Source organism: Lolium perenne, chromosome 1 (genome assembly GCF_019359855.2).
Source record: "Lolium perenne isolate Kyuss_39 chromosome 1, Kyuss_2.0, whole genome shotgun sequence".
Lineage (NCBI taxonomy): Eukaryota > Viridiplantae > Streptophyta > Magnoliopsida > Poales > Poaceae > Lolium > Lolium perenne.
This window is the reverse complement of record NC_067244.2, coordinates 266,070,552-266,088,996: the sequence shown is the minus strand read 5'-3', so window position 1 is coordinate 266,088,996 and position 18,445 is coordinate 266,070,552. Positions and strand designations below refer to the sequence as shown.

Below are 18,445 nucleotides of genomic sequence, written 5' to 3'. Positions count from 1 at the left end.
TTGCCGCCGGTGGCTGCTGACCATAGGGCACCTAGGAAGGCAACAAGCACGCCGTTGGTGGTGGTGGGTGATAGGTCGGGGCTTGCACAACGGTGACCACATCGGCAGTGTCGACGACATGCGCGATGCCTCCATAGCCGCCCTCAGGGCCTCCTCGTCCGAGAGGCCAGGAGGCATGACCGACGAGGCATTGTGTGGCGGCGCTTGTGGAAGAGGCGTCGAAGCCTGCTCCTACGAGGCTTTATGGGCGAACCTCATTGCCTCCTCCTCGTCCACGCCTTCCGGCATGAGGGGGAGCTCGTCCACCTTGCCCTCCTCTTTGCCCTTCTCGGCGAGGTACACGAGGTAGCCGAGGTAGTCCTCGGTGTCGTTCCGCTCCTCCTAGCCCGAGTTTTGTCGCAGCCAACAATGGCCTCATCCTCCTCTTCTTCGTCGTCCTCCTCCATCACCGGCGCGAGCAGAGCGGAGTAGTTGTACTCATCGCCACCGAGAAACCCCGCTCGACGCGTCGGATCCCATTCGAGGTGGCCGAACAAGTCCCACATGGGCAAGTTAATGTTGTACGTCGGGTCGAGGAGGAGGTCGTGGCAGAAGGGTCTACTTTGGCACGGGCGGCATGGGTCCACCCAGGGAAGCATGGCTTGCGCTCCCTACACAGGGCCCGAGCCACATCGACCGTGAAGGAGACGCGGACGCGCAACTTCTTTCAGCGCCAACGTTCCGGCCTCACGGTCGTTCTTCGTTTACCACCATGGCCATCCCTTGCACATGGCTAAGGTCGCGACACATGTTCTGTGCGTACGAAGGAGAAAGGGTGGGCGGGAAGGCGAGTTGGAGGATACTTGGGGTGGCAATGGCGAGGCAATGTCAATGCCCTAAAAAAAGATAGAAGGCGGCCTCTATTAGTTTATGCGCCGGTTTCCAAAGGTTTACCATATATGGCGGAACAGAAGCCCAACCGCCGTATCCCAATCCTGACGCTGCCGTTAAGCTGAAGCGTGATCATTAATGACGCCGTAGTGACTACACGCCCAAAAGGGAAGCATGTGGCCGCACATAAGGGCATCTCCAACCATGCGACCCAAACAGACTTTTGGGCCATTTGAGTGGCCGAGCGGACACCCGGACAGCAGCTCGCGTCCGCATGTCCGTTTGGGTCGCACGCGGCGCCCAACGCGCGGACGCACCGCATATGTAATAATAAAAACAAAAATGAAAATGAAAAGGAAAACAACAAAAAAATAAATTTAAACTACTGGTTAATTAAACTTAGCCCTATTTTGGGCAATTTTTACAGCCCTATATGGGCTTTAAACTAAAAAAAAGCAAACCCTAGCCAGGGTTTGCGAGCACGGTGGCCGCCGGCAGTACTACTCCCAGTAGTACTCGTCGTCGTCGCCGTCGATGAGGACGACGCCCCCCGGCGGCGACGCGCTGTTCCGGCTCGAAATGCCGGAGGGCGCCGGGGACTCCGGCCAGGGTGACCACTGCGCCCTTTCCCAGGCGGAGTGCGGGTCCGGAGGGCTCGTCGGCCTGCGCAGCCGTGCCCTCCGCGCGGACTCCTGCCGGAGCTGCTCCTCCGCTGCGGCCTGCAGCTCCGCCTCTAGCCGGAGCGGCCCGGCGCTCCGCGTCCGCCGTGCGCGCGGCCCGGCGCTCCGCGTCCGCCGGGCGCGCGGCCCGGCGCTCCTCCTCCCGGAGCGCCGCTGGCGCGTGGCCTCCTCCCTGCCGGCGCACCTTCTCGAGGAAGACCCAAGCCTCCGCCCGGGCGTCCTCCCCGGGCCTTCCTGGCCGCCTCCTCCAGCGCGGAGGCGCGCAACGCCTCGGCGAGGTGCGGCCATTTGGCCAGCTCGTCGAGGTCGCGCTGCTCGCGGGACGCCGCGAGCGCCGCCTGCAGCTCCGGTCGCGTCTGGGAGTCGCCGGCGACCCCATGGCGAACGCCGCCGGCGCGACTGGCCGGCTGCTGCCGGCCTCGTGGTCGTTGGCGGACGGCTCGAACTCCCGCTTCGGGGCCATGGCGGCGCGGAAGCTTCGAGCTCGTGCGTGCGGCCGGAGTGGAGAGTGGGGACTGGATAGGGACAGTCCCCCTCCGCAGTCCACATTTAATAGGACTGTGGCACCGACAGGTGGGCCAGCCACGCGGATCAGGCGAACACGCGAGGACGCCGCGTGCCATCCGCGGCCATGCAAACCCGGCCCAGATTTGGACCGGGTTTGTGTCGTTCCGGACACCGCGGCCATCCGCTTTTGCGGTGCGTCCCCGCGTTGGGCCGCATTTTTATCCGGCTGAACCCATCCCGACGCGCACGCGCGGGATGGGTCGCCCTGTTGGAGATGCCTAAGAGAAGTGGTGCGGCCGCCCAGATATGAAGTGATTCAGGCACTCGCTAGCTGCCAGGTGGGTCTAGGCCCGGAGGACACATACTTCTCTGCTTAATTTAAACTGCGAATGCGTCGATGCTCAGACCGCTCGACAGAGGTTTTACCCAAATTTTAACCTACCGGACACAAACATCAGTTTCTGAACAATCTACATGTGTTGTACGTGGAACGTTTGTCTGTAGTTTCAATGTTTTAGTTTCAGCTTAGGCATCTCCAACGGAACGACGCAAACGGACGTCCACGCGTGCCGAAAATACGTCTGATACCCGCTCCAGCGGGACGACGATAGTGACGCCAAGCTGTTTGGAGCGACGCAACGCGACCCAAAAATGCGTCAAGTTTGCGTACGGTCCTCTCACGGGCCCGCCAGGCAGGGGCACAGATGCTTTGTCTTCCGTGGCATAACTTACGGGCGGCGTGCTGCAGCTTTTCAGGGCCGCGTTAATGGTGTGTCTCGGCTTCCGCGAGCATGCGCTGCTGGGCGGCGTCGCAGTGGCAGGACATTGAAGGTGAGATAACGTCCGAGCCTCTTAAAGGAACGTTGTCGGCGCCCATTTCTCCGATCACACCATTGCCAGAGTCCACCCAATCCAACTGACCGACACCATGGGGAAGAAATGATGGCCGTTCCGCAAGACCAAGAACGACCACGAGGCTAGCGGCTCGCGGTCCGGCAAAAATCCGCAGGCGGGCGGTACGTCCGCATCGAGTTCGCGCGCCGCCTCTCGGAGGAAAATCGGCCAGTGCCATGGCCGGACGCAAACCTGCCTGGAGGAGGCTGGTACCTCAACTCCAGGCTCGTGTCGGTCCCCCCATGCCACGCGAGGGCCGAGAGCGCCATGACGAGGTACGCCGCCGCCGAGCGATCTTGTCGGCCGATCTCCGAGAAGATCTGGTGTACGCGCTCAACTCCTACAACTGGATCTCGTTAAGTTCGGGACGTGGGAGTTCGACGCGCTCCGCCGAGATGGATAACTCAGCGACCTTGACTACTTTGACCTCGAGATCGCCATGGAAGAAGACGAAAACGACGACGAGGATGAGGACGCGGGAGAGGATGAGGACGAGGAGGCGGAGCGCGCAGACAACGACCACGATGACGGCTGCCGGCGTGGGATCCGGAGACCCAGCCGCTGGACATTAGCGAGAAGGAGGCCATTGCCATGGCACTGGCCAATAGCAAGCGTGCCGCTGGAGCCACCCTCGACGCAAACGGACGCGCGGTCGATTTTGAGCATTTCGGCCGACCCGCGTCCGTTTGGACATCCGAAATGCGTCGCTCCACCGGGGATGCCCTTACATTTAATCAGCTGACCATGCTGATCGCGCGTGGGATGTCGCGAGTAATGATGACTCTGGCGAGAATGTGGGGAGAAGAGGCATGAGCTAGAGGGACGAGAGCATCCCAACACGGCGACCCAAATCGAACGCGTTGAGTTGTCTGATTGTGGCCGTTTGGGTGGTCACGTGGATACACGGCCATGGCTGACAGTCTGGTTAGGTCACGCAGTGCGCCCAACGCGCGAACGCAGCGCAAAACAAATAAATCGCAAAAAAGAAACAAAAACAAGTAAATTTAAACTAAAGTTCATTAAACTTACCCTATTTTGGGAAAATTTCACACAAAAGAAAGCCCTATATGGGCTTTAACAAAAAAGGAAACCCTAGGCTATGGTTTGGGACGCGGCCGGCGCGCCACATACTCCCAGTAGTACATGTCGTCGTTGCCGTCGATGAGGATGACGCCCCAGCGGCGACACGATGTTCCTGCTCGACACGTCGGAGGGCGCCGGGGACTCTCCGGCCAGGGCGACCACTGCGCCCTTTCCCAGGCGGAGTGCGGGTCCGGAGGGCTCACTGGCCTGCGCAGGCATGCCAGCCGCGCCGCCTCCTTCTCCCGCTACTTCGTCGCAGCGCCCTCAAACTACGCCTTGTGCTTGAGGCGGAGGAGGCGCACCACCTCCTCCTGGAACGTGGCCTCCTCTTGCCGGTGCGCCATGGCGAGAAGGAACGCCCACACGTCGGCGTCCTCTTTGGCCTTCCTGGCCTCCTCCTCCAGCGCGGAGGTGCGCAACACCTTCAAGAGGTTCGGCCATTTGGCCTGCTCCTCGAGGTCATTCACCTCGACGGACGCCGCGAGCGCGTCGCGTAGCTCCTGTGGCGAGGCTCGCGACGTAGCAGCCGCGGGCTCATTGATGTAGAGGCCGCCGAGGCGGCGGCCTGCCCTCCTCGCCGACTTGCGTGGCTGCGCGCGAGGCCTCGCCGTCGCCGAGGTGAAGCTGGTGCACCGGCGTGCAGCGTGCACCACCTCGAACCACATGTCCCAGTAGGGACTCTTGTCGCTGCGCGCGCAGCTGGATCTCCGCCAGGCGGGAGCGGCCGAGATCGGCGAGGAACCGATCTGGGCTCAGGTGCCAGCAGTGGGGGAGGTGCACGTCGCCCCACGGCATTGGGGCGCTGACCTCCCAGAAGGTCTGCGCCACCACGATGGTGATGTAGATCCGCACGCGCATCGGCGCTGGCGGCCCCATGTCGAAAGGCGCCGGCGCGGCTCGCCGGCTACTGCCGGCCTGGTGGCCGTTCGCGCTAGGCTCGAACTTGCGCTTCGGGGCCATGGCGGCGCGGAAGCTTGACCGAGCCTGCGTGCAGAGTGGAGTGGGAGTGGGGACTGGATAGGGACAGTCCGCCTCCTAGTCCACATTTAATAGGACTCAGGCGTCGATAGGTGGGCCTTGGAGGCGAGCATGCAAACGCGGGAGTACGTCGCGTGCCATCTGCGGCCACGCAAACCTGGCCCAGATTTGAGCCAGGTTTGGGTCGCCTCGGACACCGCGGCCATTCTCTTTTGGGATGCGTCACGGCGTTGGGCGGGATGGGTCGCCGTGTTACCGGTATGGTCAACCTTGATCTTGTTTTCACCTTAGTTTGTTTGGTGTAACTCAAGAATAAAATGAAAAAAGAGGTTCAGTTGAACACCATAGAAAAGTGCTCTCTATCTTCGTCTCGATTTATTTATACATAAGGCCTAAGCCCATCTTTAAATTAATAAAGCCACAACGGTAGATAACCATACATCCGAGTTTGATACCTGACACACATAAGCAGCACAACCCACCGTCCGCTACAAGACTGAGACCTACTACACCACGACCCAGATCACACAACAACGGGGCAACCCACCCCCCCAACCTACTGACAACAGACACCGATACAAGCTAGAAGACTAGAATGGATGGCCCTCCAGGTCCTCTCCCTCGCGTAGAGCCTCCTAGCCTCGTCCATAGCCGCGTCCAACAAGTTCCTCTCCGCCTGTCTGACCAGTGCGCCTTCTCCATGACCGGCATCGTACCCTTGCATCCCGCGCTCTTGCGTGTCGCCGTGACCCCGACCCCCTTCTTCTTCCTTGCATACGGGATCGTCGGCGTGCGCTTAGCCTGCGGAATCGGGGCCACCTGGGTGACCACCTTCCGCAGGTCCGGGAATGCAACCGACTCTTCCCCCTCACACACCACCGACTACACCTCCTCCATCACTTCCAGAGGCTGCCCCTCTGGCCACGCCAGACTCACACCCAGCCTCGCTACCTTGGCAGGTGGCCCCACTGGCGGCTGCCTGTCCGCCACCCAAGTCGCCAGCGGGTCTGTCACATGGGAGCCGTCCTCCATCGAGATGAAGGACTCCTCCGCCAGCGCCCCCTCCTAGTCAGCCCCCAGCACGACCGCTGCTGGCAGCGCCATGGTCTTGGAGAATAGACCCAGCTGCATCTCCAGGTCGGAGCCGTACTGGTTAAAGGAATTCGGCAGGTTGGGTCCCTCCCAAACCTGCCCCGCTACCGGAGCGCTCTTCGTCCCTGCCGCCTGCTTCCCGGTGGACTTGCCTCCCTCAGCCTCAGTCGTCCCCACGCGCCCTTTGCCCGGAGCCTCCTGCTGGCCCCCCTTCTTCCTTCTCCCGTGTTTGTTCCACTCATTGTCCGTGGATTCCTCGTCCGAGAAATCCCCATCCTCATCGTCCCTGTCCTGCCTCGGCGGTGGGGGAGGCGGCGCACCCGACCCTCCACCCAACCCACCCCTCGGGCCTCTCTCAGCCTGCACACCAACGGTGAAACCCTCACCATTAACGAAGACTTGCACCGAACCCTTTATCCTCTCAGGGTACCGACACTGGAAACGCACCCTGACCGGCTCCCTCTCACACTTCAGCAACGAAAGGTCATCGACATCAATGGCTCGCCCCACCATCGCGAAGGCAGCCATGAGCCTCTCTCGCTCGAGTAGATCCTCTGGGACCCCCGTCTACTGGACCCACGCTGACGGCAGCACCAGGTACGGCTTCGGAGCACAGAAGGCCTCCCGGATCTTAGTCTCGATCTTGCACAACGGCAGGTAGAGCTTGCCGCTACCCGTGCACAACCTGAGGGTCTGCCTAGTTGGGAACATCACCGAGAACTCTGTCTCGGAGACCCTCTTGACTTGCCAATCCCAAAGCTCATCAACCAAGTGCTTGAGTTCATCTGACAATTGTTCCTCCGAGAGTGGTACCGTGTTAAACTTGATCACCGCCGAGAAGACTTTGCCTTTCCTCTGCCCAGACCTCTGCGGCTCAACGTCAATGTTCAAGAAGCCTCCCCCGGTAATGGTCTGTCCCATGGTCTGGAGCTTGAGCGACCTACCCCTGGTCGGGCAGCAAGCAGAGGAGTGCCCCTCGCCGCTGCACAACATGCACAGAGGCTCATACGTGCACTCAGATTGGAAGTGCCCACCCCTTCCACACTTTAAACACTCGCCGCCAGCGGGGGCCCTGCCCGCTGCGAACCGACCTTGGCCTTGCTCTTCGGCTGCGATGGCCCTGCCGCGCCCCCCCGGCTTCTTGCCGCGGTACCTCTGCACCTGGCGTTGACCTTGGTCTTCCTGACCACCAGCCAGCACGCGGTCTCCCTGCGCCACCCCAGCCTCCCCTAGCCAGAGACGGTCGCGCTGCTCTTCCTCCCAACGCTGTGCTCACGCCACCGTGGCGGCGAGCTCCACTCATCCCTGCCGCGCGAGCCCCCGCGATGGCCGAGGTCTTCGGCATACCGGTAACCCCCAGCACCTCCCTCCGGCCGGCCACTCCCGCCGAAGCCCCCCGCCCTCACGCCCCGCCTCCTCTGAGCGCCTATCGTAGCCGTCACCGCCGCGCCTGCCACCTCCATCCACCGCAAACCGGCGCTTGCGACCGTCGTCGTAGCCTACCATCACTACCTCGGCAAAGGATCTCACCAGCGGCGGCGGCTCACACCGGGGGCGAAGAAGACAGTGCGGCGGCACGGACGGGTCGGACAGCCTTTGTCGCACCTCACTCCGCCTCGCTCTAAACCTTAACTCTGGATCCGTCGAGCCCGCAGGCATCCAAAGCCATATGAAGCGCCTTCGTCGGGCTGGGCCGACCGGCCCAACAACCACCCCTGGCGACACAGGCCGAGAGACAGGCCCTGCCTCCACCACAACAGTAGCTGCCTGGGCGGGCCCTGGACACAGCCCATCAACACACCCCTCCACAGCCAGCGGCCCAGGCCCACGTCCGTCCCCAGGACGACCGGCGCCCCTGGAGGACGTCGCGCCTCTACCGGCCGCACGACAGCTGACGCAACCGTCCCCGTCGCCTCCGCCACCGCCAACTGCCGAGCGGGTGCCGCCGCCGTCGATCTCGGGGACCACGAGTCCCCCAACCTCGCGAAGCGCGGCGCCGCGCACCCCCAGACCTGGATCCCCTTCCTTCGAGCGCACACACCGGAGGGAGCCCCCAAGCTCCTCCGCACGCTGGACGTAGCCGACAAGGGTCGCCACCGGCTGCCGCCTCCGCGAGCTCCCTAGCTCTAGATCCAACCCCTCCTGCACCAACCCCACCTCCGGGTCATCCTCCTCTTCCGACACCCAATCCGCCACTAGTGGCGCCTCCGCCTAAGACCTGCCGCCACACATCCCCTCCCCCAGGGACGGCGCCGACGTCAGCTCCCCGTCGCCCGCCACAGGACTCGCCGCCAGATGCGCCGGCCGGACGGATTCAGAGATCGAATCACCTCCCCGGACGCCCTGCTCGACCCGAACGCTCACGCATCCTCCTTCCGGTGCCTCCGTCGCCTCCGCCGCGGTCACCCGCCTGCGAGTCGCGACCATCCTTCCTACCGGGGTCGCCGACGGCCTCCCCACCGGGCGCTCCGGCGAGGCGGATTCAAGATTTGAATCGCCCCCCGCGTCGCCCGCTCCTCATAACCGTTTTCCCCACCTGTCGGCTCAACGTCTCGATTTATCTGTGGCGAGTTTGATTATGCCATCGTTGGCAACAACATCTTCATCCATGGCGTGCGTTTCTTGTAGCCACATGGTGCATTGGTTTGGTGGCCAAGATCGATGTGCAATAAGCAATGCTGACTATGATTCCATCAAAAGATTTCGTTGCTGACTATGATTCCATCAAAAGATTTCATTGCTTGGACTGCGCATGCGCATAGATTAGCAACACTATTGTGGGGGAAAGGAAAGACAAAAAGCGACTAGTAGCCACTAGTCCTGATCGAATACAAGTTCGATTGGTACATGTGCGGGAGAAACATGGAGTACAATAACATATCGTGGGGGGGGGCACGGCCCTAAGAAAGCGTGTTCTTTGGTTTGCAAGAATTAATAAACATAGAAATTAGAAAATTCGCGTGAATGGATGTCACAGTCATACGCGGCAAAACAAAGACTTGCTGTAGAGTTGACCTGGAACAGTGTCGGGAACCCAGGCTTTACTTAGATCAGATCTGAAGCTGGAGCGTCTACCTTCACCGCTCTTGCTCCCAGTCCCCTCCCCCAACCTTGAGCAGCGGCGGCAATGGCCGGGCTCGGCGGAATGCTTGCCGCTGCCATCCTCAAGGTGGTGGGTGACCAGATTGGTTCTGCCATCGGTGGTCAGATTAAGCTGTACAAGAACTTTGACAAGGAGCTGAAGAAGATGAAAATGGCACTGGAGTCTGTCGACGCCCTGCTCGAGGACGCCGGGAAGCGGTCGGTCACGGATAAATCTACACTTCTGTGGCTGAAGCGGCTCAAGGACGCGATGTACGCCATCTCAGACATGATTGATGAGTTCGAGGCCGACACTGAAGTAATCTCCCAGCCGTCTGCGCGGAAGGTATATGTGCGGTACAGAAATCCCAGTTCATTGTACTTCCTGGTTACTCTTGAGACTAAAGACATGGTCATCACTTCTTTCTATAGAAAAACTCTCCTGGCCATGTAGTTTCTGTGATTTATCCCGTGTAGTTTTGGTTTCTAAACTTGCTGGAGCTAATTAAATATCAAAGGTGTGTACTAGTACCCATGTTTTTTGTGCAGTAAGTTAATTTATGTATCTTCACATTGACTTATGTGTTTTAGATTTCTAGTTTTTATAAGACTTCTCATTTCTGAATCTACTTTTCTTATATTTCTGTAACAGTAGCATATGTTATGTATATTTCAAAACTAAACAAAATTTGTTCTGATAGAAACAAGAGGGTGTGGCTCTTAATGTTTTAACCTAATCTCCTATTGGGCTGAATGCAGTTGTACACTGCTTGCCCTTTCACACAGTACTAACGAATAAACTTTCTTGCAGTTATCCTTCAAAAAATATTTGGCAATTATGATCCCTTGTATCACAGTCGTTCCCAAGATCACAATGGCCAATAAGATGGAGAAGATGAGGGAGGATCTGGAGGTGATAACAGATCAACACAAAAAATTCAGATTAACAGAAGGCACTAATGCCAATGAGCTGAAGGTCACCGATATACGGGAAACGTCGTCAATCATGGAGACACAAATTGTTGGGAGGACTGAGGAGAAAGAGGAAATATTGTCTTATTTATTTGATAGCATGACAGAAGAGATCACAATCCTTCCTATATATGGCATTGGGGGCCTTGGCAAGACAACCTTGGCCAAAATGATTTACAATAATACTCAGTTCAAAGGATACTCTCAGGTGTGGGTCTATGTGTCCCAGACATTTGATCTGAAGAAAATTGGAAACTCTATCATATCACAACTATCAGAGAAAGGGAAAGAGAGTGAGTACACTGGAATGGAGATGATACATAAATCACTTCAAAAGCTTCTGGCTGATAAGAAGATTCTGATTGTTTTAGATGACCTATGGGAGGGTGAGGAATTTCATCTGCAAAGTCTGATGGACATGCTTAGGGTTGGGAAGGGCGGTAATGTGGTTGTTATTGTAACCACACGAGATGAGGACGTAGCAAAAAAACTCTCTACCATCAAACCATACAAATTAGCACCATTGACTGATGACATCTGTTGGTCTATAATAAAGCAAAGAAGTGTATTTGAATCTAGACGTGATAAAGAAGAATTAGAGAAGATAGGGAAGGTCATTGCAATGAAGTGTGCTGGTGTGGCTTTAGCAGCTAAATCACTTGGACACATGCTGCAATCTATGAAGTTTAGTGAATGGGAATCAGTCAGAGACAGTGATATATGGAATGTATCTTCTTTGAAAGATACATCTTCCTCACAAGTGCTTGCGTCTCTGAAGTTGAGCTATAGTGTCATGCCTTCATATATGAAGCTCTGCTTTGCCTATTGTGCAATATTTCCAAAAGGTCACACGATAATTAAAGATGATCTTATTCGCCAATGGGTTTCTCTTGGTTTCTCTACTTGGCAGCTTGGTGAGAGATACATTAGTCAGCTTTTGGGATTCTCTTTCCTTGAACATTCGAAGTCACCATCGGTGAGTTTATGCATACCCTATGTGATAGAACAATTTTGTTATTTTCTTTGAATCATTGTGATGCAACGAAAGCATATAGTACCAAAAGTAGTGATGGCTAGTAGCAAAAGGTAGTGTTGTAGGGAATGTCCATCCTAAATTGTGAAGTTAAACTGCACCCACATTTAACATATAAATTTCCATAGATAGTCTCCTCTCTTATAGAGTCGGGTCCATCAATCGTGAATCCATAAGTGGTTTGCCACGTGGAAATGTTACTACTAGAGGTACCACAAAAAATACTACTCCCTCCGATTCATATTAATTGTCACTAATATGGACCTACCTACAACTAAAGTATGTTTAGATACATCCATATTAACGACAGTTAATATAGATCGGAGGGAGTATATTTATTATATATTACAAACATATAAATAAAGTAGTAGTGGACAATATTTTCTTGGATGACCCTATTGATTTCAAAAAGTAAAAAGGAACAGATGTAGTGCTAACTTGGACAATTTACGAGAAATCCTCACATTCCTTAGTAGTCAAAGCCTATTCCTGGCCGTGAAAAATACACACATTCCTTGCAATGAAACAATTCTATTATTTTCACTTTTGTATGAATGATGCTTTTACTATCAAGCCGAAACATGACATTATACTGCAAACTGCATAACAAAAAGTTCAAGATTATAGTGCATGCCCTTCTGCAAATAAGGATCAATTTAGAATGTTACAATTTTGTGGGATTAGTGATCCAATTCTATTGGTATATATGAATTCCAAATCCACATATTGTATGCCACTAGGATTATGTATAATTTGGGACTACAATCGTACATGAAACCGACACCCACATACTGCCACTTACACACTAGTCCCACTTAGGCTTTGTTTGGATACAGTTTTTCAACACAACTGGTTTACCTTAAAACCAGGCAACCGTATAACTAACAAAATCTCTTTTGGACGCGGCATTTAAAACACAGATAAGGAAAAATTGGTTTCCACAATCCAAGCAATTGAAGTTTTGGGAAATGAATATTCATCGTTCTTATGAAATAGCGGTTATAGGAAACTAATTACAGCTACCCCAATTTTTTCTCAACAAAATTTCCAAACATGATTTTCCATCTGCTTATTCTTAATAACCGAGTAATTAGTAATACTGGTTTTCAGGAAATTATTACCGAAACGAGTTTTCCTAAAATCTAGCGCAAAAACTTCCTATCCAAACAAGCACTTGGTTTCCCCTGGAACAATATGTAGAGCTTCAGAAACCAATAGGGTCATCAGATCTGGTTTATTCTGCTCTGACCAGCGATCTGGTCTGGATTTTAAACTAGAGTCAAAACACAGTGGCTTGATCTAGTATAATATTACAAGGAAAAGTACAGTTCTGATTCATCAACTATTCCTGAATAATAAATCATATAATTTGATTCTTAACTGTCCAGACTATGTAGATTTTTCTTTCACGATGACGTAGCGAAGGTTTCTGCATACAAGCCTAACTAGCACTAGGAATCTGACATATAAATCTTTGTGTTGCTTTTTTATGCCTTCACATTTTAAAAGAAATTCTGATTTATCATAGATGATTTTTCTCTAGTCTACATAAGTTATTTATGAGTTTTCTAGACTTGTTTCAACGTATGATTACTTTCCGTTCTTTGGTTTCTTAGGATTTCTCAGAATTTTGGAACTATCTATTTTTTTCAATATGATGTTAATTGACTGCCATGCATTGAGAAACATCATCGCGTCATCCAAAACTCCTTTGCACTTGTCCGAGAAATGAATTATGTTTGCTGGCAACACTTAAGCACATACTTATTTAATTTTACAGTTTAGGGAAAAAAATCTATACTTGGGAAACAGCGGAGAAGCACAAGTAGAAATTACTATTCAATAACTAATTTAATTCAAAAATTGTCTCAAATATAAGAGAGAGAAGTCCAATTTACCCCCCTAAACTTGTCTCAAAGTTCAGCTTACAACCCTTAACTTTACTTTGGTTCAACTTTCAACCCTGAATTCTAAAAACGGTTCAGAATCACCCCTTGCATTGTATTAAGCTGGTTTTTCTTGTATCGTGTATGTTGTATGTTGATGAGTTGGCACGGTATATAGGAAGAAAACCCGCTAACTGGCGAGAACAACCGGTTGAAAACATGTTAAAAAAGGGTAGAAGTTCCAATTCCGAACGGGTTATGGAATTCAGGGTTGAAGATTGAACCAAAGTAAAGTTAAGGGTTGTAATCTGAACTTTGAGACGAGTTTAGGGGGGTAAAGTGGACTTCTCTCAATATAAGAAACCCCAAAATCTGACTCTGTAAAATGATTTTCTTTCAGACTATCGAACTGTATGATGAAGATATTACATTGTTGACCATGCATGATCTGGTACATGACTTAGCAAGATTAGTCATGGACGATGAGATTCTTGTCGTTGGCAAAGGCGGGAACACTGAGGGAAGCTGGTACCATTATGCATTGCTTGATGATTGTAGTAAGCCATTGGGCTTGGAGTCATCCAAGATAAGGGCACTCCGTTTTATGGACTGTGACAAAATTGAACTTCACCATGCTGCATTTTCTTCTGCCAAGTTCTTGCGCGTCCTTGACTTAAGCGAGTGCATCATACATAAGTTGCCAGATTCTATTGGTGTATTGAAGCAGCTGAGGTATCTTAATGCTCCTAGAGTCCAAGATGCAGTCATTCCGAATGATATCATCAAGCTCTCAAAGTTATTGTACCTTAACCTTCATGGGTCTTCTAAAATCTTGGCTTTACCAGAATCCATTGGAAAAATTGAAGGTCTGGCATATCTTGATTTGTCCGGTTGTTCAGAAATTGCAAAGTTGCCAGAATCATTCGGGAGGCTAAAAGAATTAGTGCATCTTGATTTGTCAAATTGCTCTTGTATTGGAGGTGTATCGGAGTTCTTGGGCAGCCTCACAAAACTGGAATATTTGAACTTATCTTACTGCAAAAAAATTGGAGAGATGCCAGAAGCTCTGGGCGTCCTATCCAAACTAGAGTATTTGAACTTATCATTCAGCTCATATCTTGAAAGTTGCCAAGAAGCAGAAGTTTTGGGCACCCTGAACAAACTTGAGTATCTGAACTTATCATCTTTCGGGAAGTGTGATCTTCGAAAGCTTCCCGAAGCTTTGTGCAGATTCATTCAACTCAAGTACTTAAACTTGTCAGGTCGTATGAGAATGTCAGACTTGCCAAGGTCATTTGGGAGTCTAAAAAATTTGGTGCATCTTGATCTATCAGACTGTCGTGAGATTGATTGTCTAGATGAAGCTTTGGCTGGTCTTTCCAATCTGCAACATTTGAATTTACAGGGTACACTTACCAAGTTGCTGCCACAAAATGTGACCAAACTCAGGTATTTGAATGTGTCTTGGCTGATTACTAGGGATGAAGGTACCGTGGACAGTATCATCAACTATATATGCAGTAATCTTTCCAATCTGGAGCATTTGGACTTGTCTTATAATCGTATGAGGAGTATACCTGAAAGTATTTGTAACCTGAGAAAACTGCATACATTGAACCTCACAGAATGCATTTATCTTGGAAAGATACCAGGAAATATAGGTACAATGGATAGTTTGAAGTTTCTTGATATAAATGGTTGTTGGGCAATCTCCAAAGCCCCTCAGGTTGGCAGCAGTGCAATATCGTTACCACACTTTGGGGTGCAGCCTGGTGATGGCCACTCTAGTAGCAACCTCGTCCTGCTACAGCACATAGATCCTGTGGAGCTCAACTTGACTGAACTTGAAAATGTGAAGTCCGTAGAAGAGGCACAATGTATAAATTTGACAGGGAAGGAAAATCTTGAGTACTTGAAACTGAAGTGGACTCCAAATGCTGAGAGGTTTGTGGATCACAAAATTTTGATGGAAAATCTGGTGCCACCAAGCACATTGAAGACGTTTGAGATATGTGGTTACATCGGTGTCAGCTTTCCAGCCTGGCTAGTACTGGACCAACTACCAAACCTAAATCGTCTGGTTCTCAGAGGCATGGCAAACCTGGAAGAGTGGACCACGTCACACTCCACTGGCGAGCAGCACGTGCTTGAAGAGTTGGAAATTCATGATTGCCCCACGTTAAGGATTAAACCGCTCCCTCCTAAAGCTAGAAAGTGGGTGATATCAGAGAATGATAATGTGCTATCATCATTGGAAGAGTGTACTGGACCACACACTAGTGTCACCTCCTCTTTTTCTGCCGTAACTGCCAAGTTGTGGGTTAAAAACTGCAACGTACCTCTGTGGAGGTTGCTTCAGCACTTCCCTGGCCTCACTGATTTTCATATTAAAAGCTCAGTCGATCTGACCGGCTCACCAGAGGTCTTCCAACATCTCTCCTCTCTGAAGATTCTAACACTAGAAGACAAATACTTGGAAGAGCTGCCAAAATGGCTGAACGAGAACAACTGGCAACTCAAAGAGCTACAACTGCGGGGTTGCAGCAAGATGGCATTACTGCCGCACTGGTTAGGAGAATTAACCTCCCTGAAAAAACTTGTCCTGGTGGACTGTGCTGTCTTGTGTTCTTTGCCAGAAAGCATACAACAACTCACCCGTCTCCAGAAACTATCCATTAATAGATGCCCTGAATTAAATCACTTGGGTGAAAGTGTATGTCTCCTGCCCAGCTCTCTTGTGACTCTTGATATCTGGGATTGTAAGGGTATCAAGTGTTTTCCTGATGGCATGGAACAACTCACCAACCTCCAAACACTACATATTTATGATTGCCCTGACCTAAATCAGTGGTGCGAATTAGAGGAGAACATGATGAAGCTGGCTCACATAGAAGACAAGGTGCGTGTCCTACCAAAGCTGGCTCTCTGTAGTACTAATCTTATTTTATTTTTACGTACTCTTTCTCCTTTTCTTATATTAGAATTTACTCTGTCTTGCATTTACTACAGAGGGTTCTTTCATGCACAACTGTCTACATATTAATCTATTTTGCCTTGCAATTTTCCTTTTGTTAAACACCACTTTGCTTTGAATAGTAGAGCAGTAAAAAATGGACGAAATTTTCTGGTTTCTAGAGTACATCTAGTGATAATAGCAACTAACATTGTAACGATCGACATAGTAATCTGGGAATTCCTTTGCAGTACTGGCTAATGAACGAACTGGCATTATTTACTTTGCAGAGATTTGTCTAGAGCTGGTTGAGCTAGATAGTGTATATCGCACATCAACGCTGGCATTGACGGCTCCCGAGGCTCCCATGCCAGCTGCAACTGCTGCTGCCCATGGTGACACCTGTGCTGGTCTGGAAGCAAAGGCCACGCCGACGCGCAGAACACCCGCGCTGGTCGATGTGTCTGACGAATTCGAGGCCCACATTCCGGTTTCAGGTCACCATCATGCCGCTTGTCGAGCTCTCAGCGCTGGGCAGGAGGGCCCAGATCAAGCCAGGCGGGATGCGCCGATCATGGGTCCTGTTGTTGGGGCGGTGGACTCCAGCTGCTCCAGCTCGCCCAGATGCCCATCATGCTTGGCTCGCAAGCTGGTTGTTTCCAAGAGGGGCCTCGCCATAGCTGAAAGGGGAGAGGGAATCAGATGAGATGACGAGGTTCTCGGCAAGTACTCTGCACCCTACGACAGCTCCCCTCTCACCGGAGCAGATCGGCGCCCTCTCTACGACGGCGCCCTCCAGCCAAGCCGCCCACCCCTGCCCAGATAGTTACCCCCGGTCTAGTAAGCCATTGTTCTGTTGTCAGTTTGCATGAGGTCGAAATTGTATCCCCCAATGAGTCACAACCTTGTTATCTGGAATGTCCGCGGCCTCAACGACCTTGCTTGTAGAGTAGTGTGTGGGATTGTTAGGAAGCACAATGCAGTGGTGTATAATAGCCACTGCTAATGAAAAGATCGACACAAGTGACTGAGGATTTGTTTGCAGTACCAGCCAGTGCATCACACTTGGAAATTGATCGGAACGTGACATTTGCTTCATGTATGCAGCCTATTATTCATATGAACTACTAGCTAGTAGAAAGCATGAATGTCAACGTGATGAAAGAGTGATAACTCTGGGTGTTCTGTTAGTTTCGTCCTTTTTGTTACCTAACAGTGTGTACTTGTAATCTTTGTGACATCCATCTACGCCGTACTGATGATTCTGAATTTTTCTGATACATGATTGTGTTGGGCATGGTCCACAACTGAAAGCAACATTCGCTCAACACTTTTAGAGCATGATACAGTATCTGTTGCTAGCTTGTGAAAGTTAACTAAAGAAAGGATGAATGTAAACGAGGCGGAACGCTTGAAATCTCAGAGGAACTCAGCATATTTGTACTGGTGTTTTGTGCATTGGGTAGAGGAACAGAAAATGAGCATGCCCGAGTTAGACTGTTGTTGTGGCTTGGGCGGTAGATTTAGTTTACCTCATCTAGTGTCCCAGCCTGACAGAACACCACCGATTTTGTGATTAAGCAAGATGTTCAGGGCTTATGGATTTTGCGTGTGTTCATAAAAGAGAAGGCATATACTATTTGACAAACTGGAAACTGAATCTCAAAAGTAATGTATATACTGCCATTCATTTTCTGAATAATTTATATGCGTCATCAACATTCAGAAATCATTCTCTGAAACCCATTGGTATGGTGTGGAACTGGAAGGAAGAAGCAACTTACTGAGCGATCTTGTGGTCGCCGGCCATGTCCTTCCCGTCATCCATAGATCAGACGCCGGTTGCCTCCTGCAGGTCCGACGAACCCAAATGAGGGTCGAGAGCAAACGACTCGCGACACTGCCGCCTCAGTGTCGTCGCCGATGAATCGAATGTCGCGCATCACAGCGCAGCTTCCCTGTTTCTCCTCGCCGGCGCCGAGAAACAGGGCAGGGCGCTCGGCACCCCGCTACTCAGAGCATCCATCCTCTGGGCAGGTGCTCCCATGAGATCGAGCACGTTCTCCTCCACGGGGACGGCACGGCTAGCATGCAGGACGCGAGGCGAGGATGCTCTCTTGCAGCCGGACCTCTCTCGCCCCGCCGGCCGCAAGGAGAAGAGAGGCCGCCGGATCCACTCATTCTCCGACGCCTCCGACGCCTGGTGCGTTACGGCCTCCTTTTACTGAAGTCCGATTTGGTGTGCGTAAATTTCAATGCTGCAGCGTGCACCAGGGAACTTGTAATGAATCTGTAGCTACTTGATATCAGATTAAACTCGAGAGACCACGTGTGGCGACGAGGTTTACATTCTTTCAGTTATGCTCTGCAGAATGGAATCCTCAAACACCAAATTTGCCGGGAACCTCGAGGCTGC

At 51.9% G+C, this 18,445-nt stretch overlaps 1 protein-coding gene across 1 annotated transcript; it reads left to right on the top strand.

Annotated features, from left to right (window-relative positions):
* Window positions 1–9,101: 9,101 nt before the first annotated feature.
* On the top strand, window positions 9,102–17,309 carry LOC139835057 (uncharacterized). Its single transcript, XM_071825038.1, has 3 exons — window positions 9,102–9,531; window positions 9,997–11,133; window positions 13,477–17,309. Exons 1-3 carry the CDS (start codon window positions 9,232–9,234, stop codon window positions 16,117–16,119), a joined length of 4,080 nt encoding a protein of 1,359 aa, XP_071681139.1. The 5' UTR covers window positions 9,102–9,231; the 3' UTR covers window positions 16,120–17,309.
* Window positions 17,310–18,445: the final 1,136 nt, after the last annotated feature.

What these genes read in the sequence shown, in the direction of transcription:
- LOC139835057 (XM_071825038.1), top strand. Translation starts at nt 9,232, where the DNA reads ATGGCCGGGCTCGGCGGAATGCTTGCCGCTGCCATCCTCAAGGTGGTG. An exon ending in CCCAGCCGTCTGCGCGGAAG is followed by an intron (nt 9,532 to 9,996) that starts GTATATGTGCGG and finishes ACTTTCTTGCAG; the next exon opens with TTATCCTTCAAAAAATATTT. An exon ending in AACATTCGAAGTCACCATCG is followed by an intron (nt 11,134 to 13,476) that starts GTGAGTTTATGC and finishes ATTTTCTTTCAG; the next exon opens with ACTATCGAACTGTATGATGA.